Source organism: Phyllostomus discolor, chromosome 1 (genome assembly GCF_004126475.2).
Source record: "Phyllostomus discolor isolate MPI-MPIP mPhyDis1 chromosome 1, mPhyDis1.pri.v3, whole genome shotgun sequence".
In the NCBI taxonomy this organism is placed as follows: Eukaryota; Metazoa; Chordata; class Mammalia; order Chiroptera; family Phyllostomidae; genus Phyllostomus; species Phyllostomus discolor.
In genome coordinates, this window is record NC_040903.2 from 31,896,361 (window position 1) to 31,913,067 (window position 16,707).

General features: G+C 40.1%; 1 protein-coding gene across 2 annotated transcripts in view; it reads right to left on the bottom strand.

Annotated features, from left to right (window-relative positions):
- Positions 1–10,569, bottom strand: part of CHIC2 (cysteine rich hydrophobic domain 2) — a 43,425-nt gene extending 32,856 nt beyond the window's left edge. Inside the window, exon 1 of one of the 2 annotated variants that reach the window (XM_028507930.2) lies at positions 10,005–10,569. In XM_028507930.2, coding sequence (XP_028363731.1) covers positions 10,005–10,123 — 119 coding nt within the window. In that variant the 5' untranslated portion in view covers positions 10,124–10,569. The remainder of the gene's footprint in view (positions 1–10,004) is intronic. The other variant, XM_028507931.2, reaches the window with a different exon arrangement.
- Positions 10,570–16,707: the final 6,138 nt, after the last annotated feature.

Sequence of the window (16,707 nt, forward strand, 5' to 3'; positions counted from 1 at the left end):
AGAGAACTAATGATGGGTCAGATCAGTCAGGCTCTTATAGGCAACTAAAAGGAACTTGAACTCTGAAGAGGGGGAGCTTTGGAAAGACGCAATGTGATTTATATTTTAAAAGGATCACTGTGGCAGATATACTATAAAGGTTGAGAAAAAGTAGAAGCAGGGAAAAGGAAAGTATTAAGTGTGAGGCCCAAAATAGCCAATGACAACTCACACCAGGAGTGGAGATGGTAAACAGTGGTTGGATTTTTAATATATTTTCAAAATAGAGCCAATAGATTAATTTCTTGACAGATTGAATGCAGTGAACAGAAAGTGGGGACATGAAGGATGTGTTAAATATTTTTTTAATCTAAGCAAGTAGGATGCCAGATCTGCCATCAACTGAGAATGGGAAGGCTACATTTGAAGCTGATTTGGAGGGAGATTATGAATTCAGTTGTGGATATTTTGGATTCTGAGACATTCAACCTGCACAAATCCAGAGACTCACAAAATTTTATCTTCCCATAGATAAGACAAGACCTATGAACATACTGACTAGAAATTTCAGATTCACACTGAACACACAGGTTTTACAGGCAGTAACAACACTTATTTCCTAATGCTGAACTGTGGAGCTCGATGGAATCAGCTTTTAAGCTATTTTAGGAGATGAAGTTATAACTACAGAATTAATAATTTTAATGCATAAAAATCATGCTTTAAATAAATCTGGCTGCCTTAATTTGAGTATCAATGTAGCTCAAAGAGGAAAAGCTATAACTGAAAGTATATTATGTTTACCCAGACTATACAGAACCCCTGGAGTTAGGGACATATTTATATTAGTCTCAGAACAAGCCTAAAAATTTTAACTGTGTGACCAAATTCTCAAATGTTTGGGTTCATCTGGCTCTATGAAAGTACAATCTCATTCATATACTAGTGAAATCAAAGACTTATATTATTTAAATCATGTAGTATATTCACACTATCATAAACCTCATCACCCTACACAGTTCTAAATAAAATATACTAGCATTAGATTTATTAATATCAATTAAGATTATATTTTCAAGTATTTAATAGATTATTACATATGTTGTTAAACAGTGAAGTTATATAAATGTACATGCTGATTAAACTTCATAGTATTTACTTCTGATGATATGGGGATTCAACTAATCCAAGTTTTATTTTATTTTTCAATTACAGTTGGCATTTAATATATTAGTTTCAGGTGTACAGCATAAAATGGTTAGACAATTATATAATTTACAAAGTGGTCCTGCTGATATTTCAAGTACCCACCTGGCACCATACATAGTTATTACCGTATTATTGACCAGATTCCCTACGCCAGGGGTGTCAAACTCATTTTCACCTGGGGCCACATCAGCCTTACGGTTGCCTTCAAAGGGCAGAATGTAATTTCAGGACTGTGTAAATGTAACTACCCTTAACAGTTAAGTGAGAGCTCGGCACTGCCACCAGGTAGAAACAAGGTACCAGGCCAGGTACAACAAGGTAAAGGGCTGGATTCATCCTGTGGGCCTTGTGTTTGCCTCCTGTGCCCTATGCAGTACTTTACATCCATGTGATGACTTTGTAACTACCAATCTTTATTCCTTAATCCTTTCACCTTTTCCACCCAGGCCCCCAACCCCCTTCCCTCCAGCAAATATCAGCTTGTTTTCTACATTTATGAGTCTGTTTCTATTTTGTTCATTAATTTTGTTCTTTAGATTTCACATATAAGTGAAATCATAAGGTATTTGTCTTTCTCTGACTTCCTTCACTTAGTAGAATACCCTACAGGTCCATCCATGTTGTCACAAATAGAAAGATTCGTTCTTTTTTATGGCTGAGTAATATTCCATGGTATATATGTACAACTTTTTTATCCTCTAGTCTATTGATGGGCACTTGGGCCAGGTCAACTACTTTAAATTTATCTGTACCAGACTAATACAAAATATTTGTATATCTAATTTATATATATTTTAGAATATCCTTCAAATTCATATAAATCTTATGAACAATACAATGATGATAAATTATATTCACTTAAGAAATAACATATAGTTGAACTGGTTTATAGTATGGACTACCAAAAACATCAATTTCAAGTAACATTTACAACTGAATAATTTAGAAAGGGCAGAGAAAGGCTGGGTACATAGGAACTCCTTCACTGGACTAAACACGGGCTCTGCTGTAACCACAATGCAGAATCAAAGAGAGTGAACAAGGAATTCTTGAAGGACACATGTATATAGATGCTTATCAAATTAAATACACACACATTCACTTATCAATCAAAAAACAATGATAGGCTACCTTCTTTTCTTTCTATCTAATTCATCACCAAAGCCCAACCAACACTACTTAATTTCATATGGCAGAGTGAAAAAAAGCTTAAGGAAAAAATCAGTTCTTCCAGGACTTTGTGAGGAAATTTTAGCCCTAGTGTACACAATTCAGTTTTAAGTTTAAAGATGTAAAAAAAAAACAAAACAAAACCCACAACCTTTTCCTCAAATCTAACGAACAGATCGCTGTCAAACAACACGCATCTTGTAGCTAACAGATACCACTTTACAAAGGTCCTTACTCCAAAATCTATGATGTCGTGGGGAAGCCCCCTCCACTTCCGGCACAGGCAGCGCCCCCGACACAGCCACGGCCCTGCAGCTGCAGAGCAGGAAATGCAGGTATGTCATCAAGGCAGCCTTCAGTCAACAGTAAGGGCAGCCCCAGCTCTTCGACCTCACCCTCCACAAGGCCAAAACAAAAACAAAACTAAAACAAACAAACAAAAAAACCCACAACTATGGAATGAGATGGCAAAAGTGGCCATTGCTGTTTTCCACACCTCATAGAGAAGTTGTGAAATTTCACGGCTTTACAACCAAAACTGTACTACCTACCTCCTTCATGTGAAGACCGCCACGCTAGACCTGGTCACCATCACGTCTCATCTAGACTGTTCCAGCAGCCTCCTAACTAACTACTCTCCCCAGTTTCAGTCTAAATCCTCTATAACCTTTTCTGGCCACTACTGAGCCTACCAACCTCATTTTCAAGGCACTATGCCCTTTGTTCACTATATCCTAGCGCCAATACAGAAATAGCCTTTTCAGTTTCTCAAGCAAGCCAACCTTATTTTGCTGTTCTCCAGGAGTCTTGCATCCTTTCTAAAAGTTACCTCCTCAGAGAAGTTCCCCCTAACCACTTTTTTTCAATCACAGCCCAAAGTAGTCTCCTTCACAGCACTTTTCTGACATAGTTTATCTGTTAGGTGTAAGTTCCACAAGAGTAGAGAAACTATGTGTGTTTCATCCATAATTACATACCCAGAACCTCACATTATACCTATCATAAAATTTAATGATTATTTGTTAAACTACTTATTTGAAAACATCAACAAGACAGCTGATAATGAAGAATTAAGTAAAAAGTACTCTGAGGAAACAAACACCTTAAAACCCAAGTATTAAAATTCAAACATCTAAATGCAGCACTCAGAACCAACTTCTCTTTCTTTATATATAGACCTAATAAGGTCAGTTGTCTCATTTCCAACCTAAAGCTGATGAATTAGCTAGAAAGAAAAGAAGGTAAACAGAAAGCAAAAACCCACACATGTAAAATTTAAAAGAAAGTAACATATAAAGATGTTACTCCTCAAGCCCCAAAATACCTTAATATCACAGTGTACTAACCTGATAATATCTGCTTTTGATTAAATGTTTCCTACGCTCAATCAGTTAAAATTCTGATTTATGCTCAAAATATTGTTTTAAAGCAGGAAAGTATATGTCATCTTTTGTACTGATTTCCAAGAAAACAGTAAAGATTAACCCCCAAAAATACATGAAGGGATATACATCAAAATAAGTGATAATAATTTGCTTAGTGCCTACTATATGAGTCCAGATCATTACATAAATTCTTTCTGATTTTCACACCTAATTTCTGAGGCAGACATTACCCCTATTGCAGATGAAAAAAACAAGTTCAAAAAGCTAATAATTACAGTTAGGTTCCAGTTAAGAAGTATCTGAGCACTGAAACCAATCTGCTTGACACCAGGTACCACACTCTTCCCAAAGGACCACACATTGCTTTCCAAATTTGTCTGACATGAGAATCACCTAAGCTCTTATTAATAATGAAAATCCCTACACTCTTTGCCTGAAGATTCTGACTGAGGATGTCTGGGATAAGAACCAAAAAGGTGTATTTTTTTAAATGCCCTAGTGATTCATAATTAGTCTAGTTTCAGAAATCTTGCACTAGGATTAAGCTAGACTGCATGAATATGAAAACACTAGTGTGAGATCTGATTTTATAAATTGATTCTAAAACAAATAATGAAAAGTCACCAAAAAATCTTATACAGAAGATACCAGAGTAAGAATATCTAAGAGCATCAGTTACTACTAATTAAAGTTTAATTTTATTGAGAATCAAATCTTAGTTTTACAGATTAGAAAGCTAAACCAAACATAGATCCACAGAGTCTTAAGATACCCTTCTGGATATGTAATTGATTTACTGTCCTGGCCTTTAAGCTGTTTGGAATATAAACTCAAGTTGGAATTCAAGAGCAGCTCTCAAATTAAAAATATTATTCGTTGGAGTAAAATTATTTATAGTAGTGTTTTTTTTAGATTAATAGCAGCATTTGATTATTTACTATCATAATTATTCACATAATTTACCATTTAGTCCCTGTATTCCACTTAGCTAGGCACATCAGATTTTAAGTACGGGTCAATTTCACATCCATATCAGTTGGTAGCTAGGAATCCAACACTGAACAGATTCTACTGAACACCATGCAAATTTCAAAGTCCAATACTAAGAGCAAAATTTTGAAACTATAATTTACTACTCTATTTCTCATTTCTTCAAGAAAGTTTACCCATTGAGAAGTTTTAGTAGTTGGTCCAATAAAATGTTTAGCAATTTTTTCTTTGTATTATCAAAGGTATATTCAATACTATATTATAAATCAAACTAATTACCTTTCAAATTGTAAGAACTAAGAAATATTCTAAGAAAGTAAAGTCTATCTTAATATGACAATTTCCTCACAATTACCAACTTAAAAAAAAGAGGAGCCATTTATCTTTTAATGTGATTTTATAAGAGTTTATTAGGAGACACAGAAAGGGGAGAAACAGTTAAGATCCAAAGGTGTATAGAATCATCTCATTTATTTAGAGAACATTTCAGGACCTATAATATTCAAGACAGATACTAAGCAATGAAGAAATAAAGACCAGTAAGTACAATCCCTGACCTCAAACAACTCTTAGCCTTGTGGAGAAAAATAAGTAAGGTCTTCAAAAATCATAAAACAAAAGGTTATTTAAAAATCAAATATGCCTTATATATTATGCTGGCTAGGGGAAAGAGGGTGGGAGTTATGAGACTAAAATTGTTTAATTGAAGTGATTCTGTTATTTGGTAAATCTCCCTCAGGTCTCTGGCTGCTGCTACCCATTGCATCCACTGGTAGTTTTGAAAAACTGATACACTTCAAGACAGACAATTTTTTACTGACTCTACCAATAGAAAGTTCAATAAATACTAAGGTATTCTTGTTGTGATATCTCCTATGCGAAGATCCTATTGTACTCCAAAGTAGTTTCTAAATTTTTTTCAAGTCACATTTCTAAACCTTTCAATTTTTCACGGCATACCTGAGAGGAAGACAAGCAAAGAGAGTGATGTCCCACAGCCATTGATAAAAACTGGTGAAGGATGAGGAATGATTTGTGGCAATGGTAGGAAGATTACACCTCAGAAGTAAGTACATGATAATTTAGTGAAATTATGAAAGAATAACATTAGAAACAAACCTCAGCAAAATAACAAGGCTCTATAAAGAATTTAAGTCTAGGGCTAATGTCTAGAAATCAAACACTGGAAAAGCTCCAAGTCTGATTCTAATATAGAAGGTCATGAAGCGAAAAGGAGCAAATAGTATCAGGTACAATGCTAGATTAGCTAGGAAATACCGGTCCAAAACTAGTTTTAAATTCTAATTTTTAGATTAACACATCCTTTATCACTGTAAAAAAACAAAGTTCTCTACAAATGATCACTACATTTTGTATGAATTAAGGGGTAAAGAACTCCATCATTTAAAAATATTAACCTATCTGCCAATACTACCTAATAAGTTAATTGCTTTTTTCCTCATCTTCATTACATGAGAAATATGACCCCCACCACACACACACACACAAAACTTACTTTAAGTGAAATATGTAATTACATATACATAAATATTATAAAATAACAAGAACTTATCATTTCCCTCTCTTCCTTCAAATATGATTTTGTCAGAATGTTTCTGCACAAAATTTCTTCCTATTTGAGCTGCCATACTGCTCCATATTACTACATGCAACTCTAACAAGAAAATTATTATACTCATCCAGAGAATACTAAGAAAGAATATTGATCATGATATAATTACAAAGTATAAGTCTGATTTGGGGTCAATATAAAAAACATTTAGCTTTGGCTGGTGTGGACTGAGTGCCAGCCTGTGAACAAAAAGGGTCTCCAGATCAATTCCCAGTCAGGGCACATGCCTGGGTTGTGGACTAGGTTCCCAGTAGGGGGTGCTCAAGAGGCAACCACATATTGATGTTTCTCTCCCTCTCTTCTTCACTTCCCCTCTAAAAATAAACTTTTAAAATCTTTTAAAAAAAGAAAATATTTATAGTAAAAACCACATTAGAGTAGACTGTTTAGGCAAATTATACTTTTTATATCCTTATGTCCCAAAAATCTGATTATGTTCCAAAATTAACCAAGACCTGCCTGTGTAGTACATAATGGAAAGTAATTTAGTTTTTCACATCACTATAATAACATACCAAATCATTTGAGAATACAGTGACTTCTAAAATAAAATGCCATAATATAATATATTAAAGCAGGGGGGAAAGAATAGAAATATTCAGCTATAAAGGTTTACTCAATAGTGAAATCTGTGAAAAACACACATGGATTTTCCAACTAATCAGGATTACAGAAGATTCAGTAAACACTATCACTTGCTTTCAAATTGATAAGAAAAGAGTGCTCCTTAGTTTTACAGAAGGGGGTAGGAGCAGTGGCAATGATAAGTTTAACCAGTCTTATTACACCTGTTTTAATAGCTCTTTTCATTTATAGTTAAAGGCAAGAAAAACTGAACATGCTCAACAGTTATGGTAATCCTTAAGCACTAATTTCAAAAACCTTTACAGGTACTACTGGGCTACCTGCTGGCATAGTGTGCTTGTGAATTATGCAAGACAGAATCAGGTAAAAAAAAGTTTTGTATTACTATTACCATACTTACCTATGTCACCACAAAACAGGCTTAGATTCTCAATGCAGAGATATTCTTAATAATGCTCATTAAAACACTTCACGTAATTTAACCTCATGCAATTTTTACAAATGGAAAAATAAGACTAAAGTGAATCACTGTTAGGTTTGAAAATGGCAGTTCAGATTTCTTAGTACTGTGCTTTATACTTTTGCTTCTCAAAGTGAATCATTGTATGTGTGGAGGATAATTAATAAAGGTTAATATTTACTGAGCACAGTACCACACAATGTGATGAATTATTTGCAAGTACTGTCTCATTAATCCTTAACAATCTTAAAAATTGGGGCCTATAACTATCCCTTAACTGCAGCTTATAACTAGCTTAACTGAAATGGCATAGATAAATAATTTACCCAAGAATTGGCAGACTGTAGATTTCAACCAAGAACTTAAAACCACCACCGTAACAGGAAAGAAAGGGAGGGAAGTGGTTGAGGTAAATCACAGAAATATGAACTCCCAAGGTAGAAAGGAATACTGTTTACCAGTGGCATATAGTCCCTCCTTATATTACTCTGAAATAGTGGTTTGCAATTATACACATAAAAATTCATTGGTGGAACTTTAAAAACAAAAACAGAAACTATCCTTGCCTGAGGCCCTCACTCTGATATGCAGCCTTCAATTGGCCTGACCTGGGGCAAAATTGGGATTTTTGAAAATCTTCCTAGGTGATTCCAATAGGCAGCTCTGATTGAGACTGAGAACCACTCGTAATTCTCCCTCACCTTGTTCACCTCTCTAAGTAGGCAACTACAATCAAATGAATTGACCACCTATTCGATTCTGAACACTTTGCCTACTATATTTTCCATTTACCCAACAAAGTGCTTAGCTTTTCTTTTCCTTAAAAAGAGACAATAGCCCCAGCTGGGTAGCACAGTTGGTTAGAGGATCATCTCAATACACCAAGGTTGTATTGCATACATAAGTGGAACAACAAATCTTTGCCTGTCTGTTTCTCTCCCTGCCCACTAAAATCAATAAAATTTTTTTTTAAATTGTAAGAGAAACATTACAACTATAGCTGCACCTTTTTAAATAACGAAATTCTGCCAGCTTTTTTTTGACATGAGTAATGTAGGGTAAGATGGGCAAATAGCATAATAAAGCTTGAAAATCCCTTTTTTAAGCACCCACATACTCCTTAGGTGTAAAACAATGTAAAAATGCCAAGCTAAAAATTAAATGGCTGACAGACTAAAAAAGTTTCATGAAATATATTCAAGAGAGACTTAATATCCAAGATAGCTGGTTATAATTCTTAATTCTGCTGGTGATGACAGTTAAAACACTAAGTAACTGTTATTGTGGTGATAAATTCCATTGTCTCTTCATGGCGCTGTGAGAGATTATGCAGTGTTTTTACCCTATTAAATCACCTGAATATAAACTAACAAGGGCTAAAGAAATGAAAGCACTATATAAGCATACCCAAACAGCAACACGGCTAGTCACATCATGTACTAGCAAATGCAAGGATTTTGCTGACAATCTCATATAAGAAGTCTTACTGTTTCACTAAAAGTTATTCATTGCACATTCCAGTCTCCCTATCCCAAAATATAATGAAAACTGTTAGTCTCAGATTTGCTAGCCCTTTTAAGTTTACTAAAAATGTGAAGAAGGGTGGAGATAGCTGACAAGCACAGAAGCCTGATGTACAATTTGAACAGATCTAAAATGAAAAAAAAAAAAAGAGTATAAATAGTTCCAGTTGTATAAAACTCTGGACTTCTCAGTGAAACATTACAAAACTTCCTGCTTCCGGACTGCTCATTTATTTGGTTCAAGTCTTCACATTCCTTTATTAGTCATGACCATTCGGAAAGCTCTCATTCCTTACTGTCTGAATATCAGACTTTTAAATGTTGCTAATCAGACTTACAAAAACCCTCATCAATAAAGAAACCATCCCAGAGTTCATGCCCAAAAGAGGGACTTACAGTAAATCTCAGTAACCTCAGCAGCAGGTCCATCACACAGATTTTTAAAAAAATATATTTGTATACATATATCCTTCTGTACACCTTAAATATACGTTCATCTGTACATTTTCACCATACACACTGACGGGAACTTGCATCAGTTCTGCAGAAACTGACACTGCAAGAAACTGGGAAGACCTGTGCATCTGTGTGAAATACAGAGACACGACGACAGTGAACCACTAGTTACCGATTGTCACTGGGGTCTCATGCGGCCCAGACCTAGCCTCTAAGCCATATGTCACTAGGCTCAAAGGCCCAAACGAAGAGAGAACCACAGGGTAACTGGATGAGAAAACAAGGGGGAGGGACCTCATAAACGTGTACTTCCACCCCGAAGCTCAAGGGGTGTCCCGAAGGACTGACTAAAGAAAAACCGTCCCTTCTGGGATCCGTCACATCGCCCCAAGGCCTGTAGGGCCTGCTACAAGGGGTGTTGGGGAGGAAGGACCCCACTTCGGAGACCGAAACAAACGAAAATAAAGCAAGTTCTCACTTCCTGGTCGTCTCCTTTCCCTTAGGCCCCGGACACAAGACGGACACCGGGAAAACGGGGTTCCCGAGGAGTAAAGCGTCCCCGGTCCCCAGCCCCGCACCTCCCGTCCTCGCCCTCGCCCTCCTCCGGGCCTTACACGGTGACATGCCCGGAGCCGCGGACCACCACCGGGTCCGGCGAGTACTTGAGCAACTGCTCCTCCAGGGCCCGCTCCTCGTCCTCCTCCTCCTCATAGATCTCGTCGAAATCCGCCATCCTGAACCTCCGAGACCCCTGCCCAAAGGGCCCTGGCTCCAGGGACTGTGGCCGGGAGATGGGCGACGAGGCAGCGGAGGCTGAACGGAGTCGCTGCTGCGGGCTCAGAGGCCCCGGAGTTGGCTCTTGGCTGTCTCAACACAGGCTACAGAGGAGACGGGATCTCGGCCCTCGCCGACGCCGCCATTACCGTCAGCAGTAACAACAACACAATGTCAACATCCGCCCAAGGGCCGACACCTCCACCAGCACCGCCGCCGCACCAGCAGCAGCACCAACTCGGGCAACCACAGCAACAGCCAGAGCCACTCGCAGCGGGAGCAGCCGGCTATAGCATCGCGAGACTTCCCGGGAGTGCGGGCGGGTGTGTGGGTGCGTGGGCGCGCAGACGTGAGGCCTCGCGCGCTCCCAGGCTGCCTTCTTCCTCCTCTTCACCCGCTGAGGACGCCTCCGGAGCGCGCTCCCGCGGCGCGGCCCCGCGGGCAGCAAATGGGTCGCCGACCTTCCAGGGGGTAATCCTGACTCAGCGAATAGAGCTCGGAGTGTCCAGTGGGGCACATAGTTCACCAAAGTAGTCTTTAACCGAGACAATTAAAAATGAAAATCCAGGTGGCAATAGAGGACGTGTTGTGCGTCTGTTTGGCACCTTAACAATTGAATCCCGCTTTTTGTCAGTTTTTTAGTCTGTGATGAGGGCCAGGGTCTGACTTACCCAATTCGAGGAGTCCGACAGACACTCTGCACACATTTTTGTCCACTATAGTACAGAATTTTTCAAAACATGTCCACATCTAAGCATCTTGTCCCATCATTCCCTTATAGTCCAATATGTGAGGCTAACGATGCTGATACTTTTTGTTTCTTACAAGAAAACTCACTGTAAAAAAATGAAAAGACTAAGCCAAAAAAACCAAACCAAAACAGAAATCACAGATACAGACAACAGTAGGGTGATTACCAAAGGGGAAGGGGGACACAGGGAGGTCGAAGAGGGTAAAGGGTAAATGGTGGCGGAAGGAGACTTGACTTTAGTGGGTGAGTATGCAAGAGAAAGAAAACTCACTGAAGACATGCCGTGAAACAAAATTGACAAATTTTCTGGTTTACAGATGGAAAGATCCAGTGTCCTGCACCAACTCTCTCGTCATCTAAAGCTGTTTTCTTCCATGAAGACCCTAGGTAATTAATCCCTTTCCTTCGCCCACAAAAGAAGGGAAGGCAAGGCAAGGCAAGAAAGAAAAAGTTTAATGGATGCCTCTTAACCTGGATAGACCACTAGTAAAGGCCTAAGATTTACCTTGGACCTTGGTTTGAAAGTCAAGAATCTACCCAGGACCCGCCTCCCCTCCCCCCCCCAAAAAAACCAGTTCGGGGGCAGGAGGGGGCTCCTAAAAGAGTCCTGGATATTGAGCATATACTGTGGGGGCAGGAAAAGTTAGCCATACTGGACCCAGCACTGTCCTCCAAGTTCACGCCCTAGCACTTCACTTTAGATGGGTTGTTGAAAAAGTGCAAAGGAGAGCAATGAGGATAATCTCCTATATGCCAAACAATCTCCTATTGGAAGTGGTTGAAGGAAATGAGCGTAGATAGCCAAGACAAGATTAAGAAAAAACACAGATGTGTCAGACTTGCTGTGTATCTATCTCCCCAGAGGACATTTATTCATTTAATCATTCAACAAATATTTGTTGAGCTCCAATGATGTGGCAGGCACTGTGCAAGGTATGTGTGTGTGCACACGTGTCTGCATGTGTGTGAGTGAGATACAGTCCTTGCCCCCCAGTAGCTTATTTATCACAAAGGAAAGCAATTGTAATTCTGTCTAGTGGTCCCAGAAAGTATACGGAAGGCGCTAGGAGGCACACAGAAAGCAGCTAGGTTTGTTGGTTAACAAGGGACTCTGGAGCCTGGCTGCTTGCCTTTGTTTTCAGCTCTGCCACTTACCATGTGACCCTGAACAAGTCATTGAACCTCTCTGTTCCTCATATGTAAAATAAGGATATAATAGTGTCCCCTGAACTGCTTAGAAAAGGCCTGGCACACAGTGAATGCAGAATGGTGACACAGGATCTCTAACGCCCCATCCAGCCAATCAACTCTATGAGGATCAGCACGGTTTTTTATATGATGTAATGTTTTACTGTTTATTAAGTACATACATATCATTTAATATTCCCCAAGAACCCTGTGAGCTGACTAAGGAGGATATGATTTACTCCTTAGTTTCAGAGATGCTATGTGACTTTATCATGGCCAATGGCTATTTAATAGTCAAACTCAGGGCTTCATCTCCAGTGCACTGGATAAGCGAAAGCCTCCTAAATTTTCTTTGCAGGCACCGGGAGGCCAGTGGCTGCACTTAGCTGAAGGAGCAGCTACAAATGGGAGGTGGAGAAAAGGGGACAAGAAGAAGGACAGACAGTCAGTCTTATCCAGGCATGGTTGGTAAGGGGCCAAGGTAAGGGGCTGGTGCCCCAAAATATCTAAATTATCACATGATCGACAATTTCCCAGGGGCAGAGGAAACTCACAGCTCCTTAAACTTCCAGCACCTTTAGCAGTTCCTGCTCCAGACAAGGAACTCAAAAATGTTAACTGCATTGAGGCATAGTGTTACTCGTGCTATTTCCAGAACATCACAAGTTAATTCGGCTCTGAGGACTGCAAGAACTTTACCTTTATCTTCACATAGGTTCTGTACATGAGAAATGTTCAATCCAAGATCTATTCAGCTCAGAGAGCCTTGTATCTCCCATGGAGGTGTCTGCCTTATTTTTGTTCTTCCTATTTTGCTTTTTACTGCTCTTTAAAAAAAAAACAACAAAAAAAAAACTGTCAGCCAGCAAAAGGGCGTGGCACCTGGGAACGAGGCCCAGTGGGTGAGGGAAGATGTTGACATCAGAATTCAAACTCCACTCCCAAACCTCCAGGATCCAGTTTCCTGTCAAACTCCCCCCCCCCCCCCCCCCCCCCCGTCTCTTCCTGGGGATGGACCCCACTCGCAGCATTTCCCCCTCAGTGTCCAAGTGCTCGCCCGTTCTCTGTTGGATGGACTCCTCTCTGAGCTCCCCTTCACACTCTTGCCTCACACACTTTCACACTTATTGTCAGTCCAAATGGCTCCAAACCTCAGGGGCCTCATGAAGCAACACATCTTCAGTTGTTTTTAAGACAAACATTCCTAGGTTTGAAAACTTCTAAGTTCTGTCACTACCTAGCTGACAGAACTGGCTAGAACTGGCTCTGGGAAGACTTGATTTTCTAAGCTTCCTTCTCTTCATCCCACATTGAAACCTGTATGTCATGGGGTTATCAAGGGTCAAATGAAGTAAGGCATTGCTATGGCCTGAATAGTGTCTTCCCACAGTTCATAGGTGGAAGCCCTACCCCGCAATGTGATAGTATTTGGATATAGGGCTTTGGAGAAGTAATTAGGTTCAGATAAAACCATGAGGGTGGGGTCCTCTGGATGGGGTTAGTACTCTTATAAGAGACCAGAGAGTTTGCTCTCCTCACCACCCTTCCCTTGGTCTGAAGACACAGGAAGAAGACTGCCACCAGCAAGCCAGAAGCTGGCTCCCGCCAGGAACCCAGTGAGATGGCATTTTGACCTTGGGCTTCCAGTCTCCAGAGCTACAAGAAATAAATTTCTGTTGTTTAAGCCACCTGGTCCATGGCAGTCACAGCTGTGTAAACCCTAAATGAGCACGTAAACCATCATTTTTTCAGTCACTCATTCATTAAACAAGCATATGTTGAATTGTTCCCAGGTGCCATATTCTGTGCCAGAAACTGAAGTTTAGTGGTAAGGTAGTAAACAAAACATGGTCCCTGCCTTCATGAAGCATAAAGTCCATTAGGGGGGGCTAGCAGAAGTGTAAACATCATTAACTGTTAGAACCATGATGAGTCCTATGGACAAGTGTAGGTGACCATGACATCAGTTAATGTAACTCATTCTGAGAAATCAGGAATTCTTTTCTGGAGAAATAGCATTTAAGTTGACGAACTGAGCAAAAGCATGAGGGAGGGGAAATAGAAGGGATGACAAAGCCCCAGGCGCTGAATGTTTGCCGTACTTATTTTGGGCTGCTATAACAAAATTTCATAGACTTAGTGGCTTATAAACAACAGAAATTTTTTTCTCTCCTTTCATGACCTAATCAAATACTATCCTCCTAATATTATCACATTGGAGGTTAGAATTTCAACGTGTGAATTTTGGATGAATGTAAACATTCAGTCTATAGCAATGTTTAAAGACCCTGAGGGACACCCTGACCAGTGCGGCTTATTTGGTTGGATGTTGTCCCACAAAGTGAAAGGTCCCCAGTTCGACTCCCATTCAGGACACATGCCTGTGTTGCAGATTCAGTCCTCAGTCAGGTGTGTATGGAAGGCAACCAATGATGTTTCTCACTCACATCTATGTTTCTCTCCCTCTTTTCCTCCCTCCCTATTTCTAAAAATAAATAAATAAAATATTTTTTAAGAAAAGACCCCTAAGGGAAAAAGAGCAGGGCCCAAATCAGGTCAAACCAAAAACAGTGTAGTTGAACCCTAGTAAGGAAAGCAGAGCTAAACTGAGATGGGGGTCAAAGAGGTTGTTACAAGTTGACAGCCTGAGTAGAGTCAGCAGTTCATCCGAAAAGTAAGGGAGATACACTGAGGATGTAAATCAGGCAGTGACAGTATCAGACATGCATGTTATTTTTTAAAGATTTTATTACTTCTAGAGAGAGGGGAAGGGAGGAGGAAAGAGACAGAGAAAACCATCTATGTGGGAGAGATCAGTAGCCTCTTGCACACCCCCAGATGGGTGTATGGGGACCTGGCCCACAACCCAGGCATGTGCCCTGACTGGGAATCAAACCAGAGAACTTTTGGTTCACAGGCCAGTGCTCAGTCCACTGAGCCACATATCCAGGCCCATATCCACGGCCAGATATGTATTTAAAACTCCCAAATGAGAGATCAGTAGTGCAACATCCCCAGCATGCATCCCCTATGTCTTCTGAAAGCAGCATATATGCACTCTCCCCAGATGATTTGTGGTAAATCACATCTCTCCCACTCTCAGTACATGTGATTGGGTTAAGGTGATCACATCCCCAATTCTAAGAGTGGGCAAAAGACCAAGGGCTGGAAATCAGGGAGCACGGAATACCCTGGGACACAGTGATTAGTTTGAATGGATACATGATTCAGACACAGCCAATGAGATTCAATACCAGGACTTTTAATAGAACTACTGGAAAGAGAGGGAAAATCTGTTTTTCTATGAATCAACTAGGAACCATGTTGCCCTTGTAATGGTAGAAACTGCTTGAGAATGATGCTAGCACCGAGGAAGGCAGGCCCAAGGATAAAGCAAGCATGACTTTGTCCCAAGGACCATGCTGAGTCCCCTGAGTTCAGCCCCATCTAAAGATCTCCCAGGTTTTTAGGAAAGATAATGGATTGAGTTTGTGGAATGTGAGATACCCACTGGGGGTGTCCAATAGAACACAGGGAGATACACACAGATATTAGGTAGATAGAAAGATAGATGTGAGGGTGGGTGGATAGATATTAAATAAGACAGAGAGGGAGAAAGGGGTGGTTTCAAAAGAGAAATCTTGGCAGGAAATAAATACATTTGGGATCCATCAGCTCATAGATGGTAAAGGTAGCCATAGAAGTGACCAAAATGGCTTAGAAGCCAAGAGGAGAGATAATCTAGAGAAAGAGTGAGAAGATAAAAGCATCTAGGATGAAGGAATTTCAGTGATTAGAGTGGGGGAGGGAATGACAAATGAAACAGAGGGAGTAGCCAAAGAGATGAGAGTGTGGTATCAACACGTAAAAGGAGGAGGTAGTCATCGTCCATGGGAGATGCTGCAGAGATGACGTAAGATAGGAACCAAACAGTGTCCACTGTATTTAGGAGAAAAGCGAATCCTGGGAAAGCACTCAATTTATACAATCAGCAATTTGGTAGAGTCAACAGAACCCCTCAACTCTAGAAACACATAAAGATCCTAGGTCAAATATAACCATTTTACAAACAGAAATAAAGGGAGTATAATTTCCCACTCCTTAAGTGTGAACTATGCCTAGAGACTTCCATCCAAGAGTACAATATGGGAAAGAGGGAAGACTAACCTTACCATGGAAACACCTGACAAACAGCACTGCAGCCAGGTCATCAAGGTCAACATCAGACTTCCAGTCAAGACAGAGATGTAGGTAGACACACTATGCCTCCTTGTTCACAACCAAAAGAAGGACAACAACAATTTAAAGACAAAAAGCAACCAGAACTGACAGAAAATCAAACTATATGGAAATCCAACAATCAAGGAGTTAAAATAGACACATTCATCCAGACCAGTAGGAGGGGTGGAGATGGGTGGCTGGGGTGGAGAGGACTCAGGGGCAACACGGTGGCTGGAGGACCGGGGAGGCATCGGCGGGTGAAGTGGGCAGTCCCACATTCACATACAGATAAACTAGGAGAAACAATTGGGGAACGAAGCAGACCCCACAACCCAGGCCTCCAGCTCGGGGAAATAAAGCCTCAAACCACTGATTGAAAACAC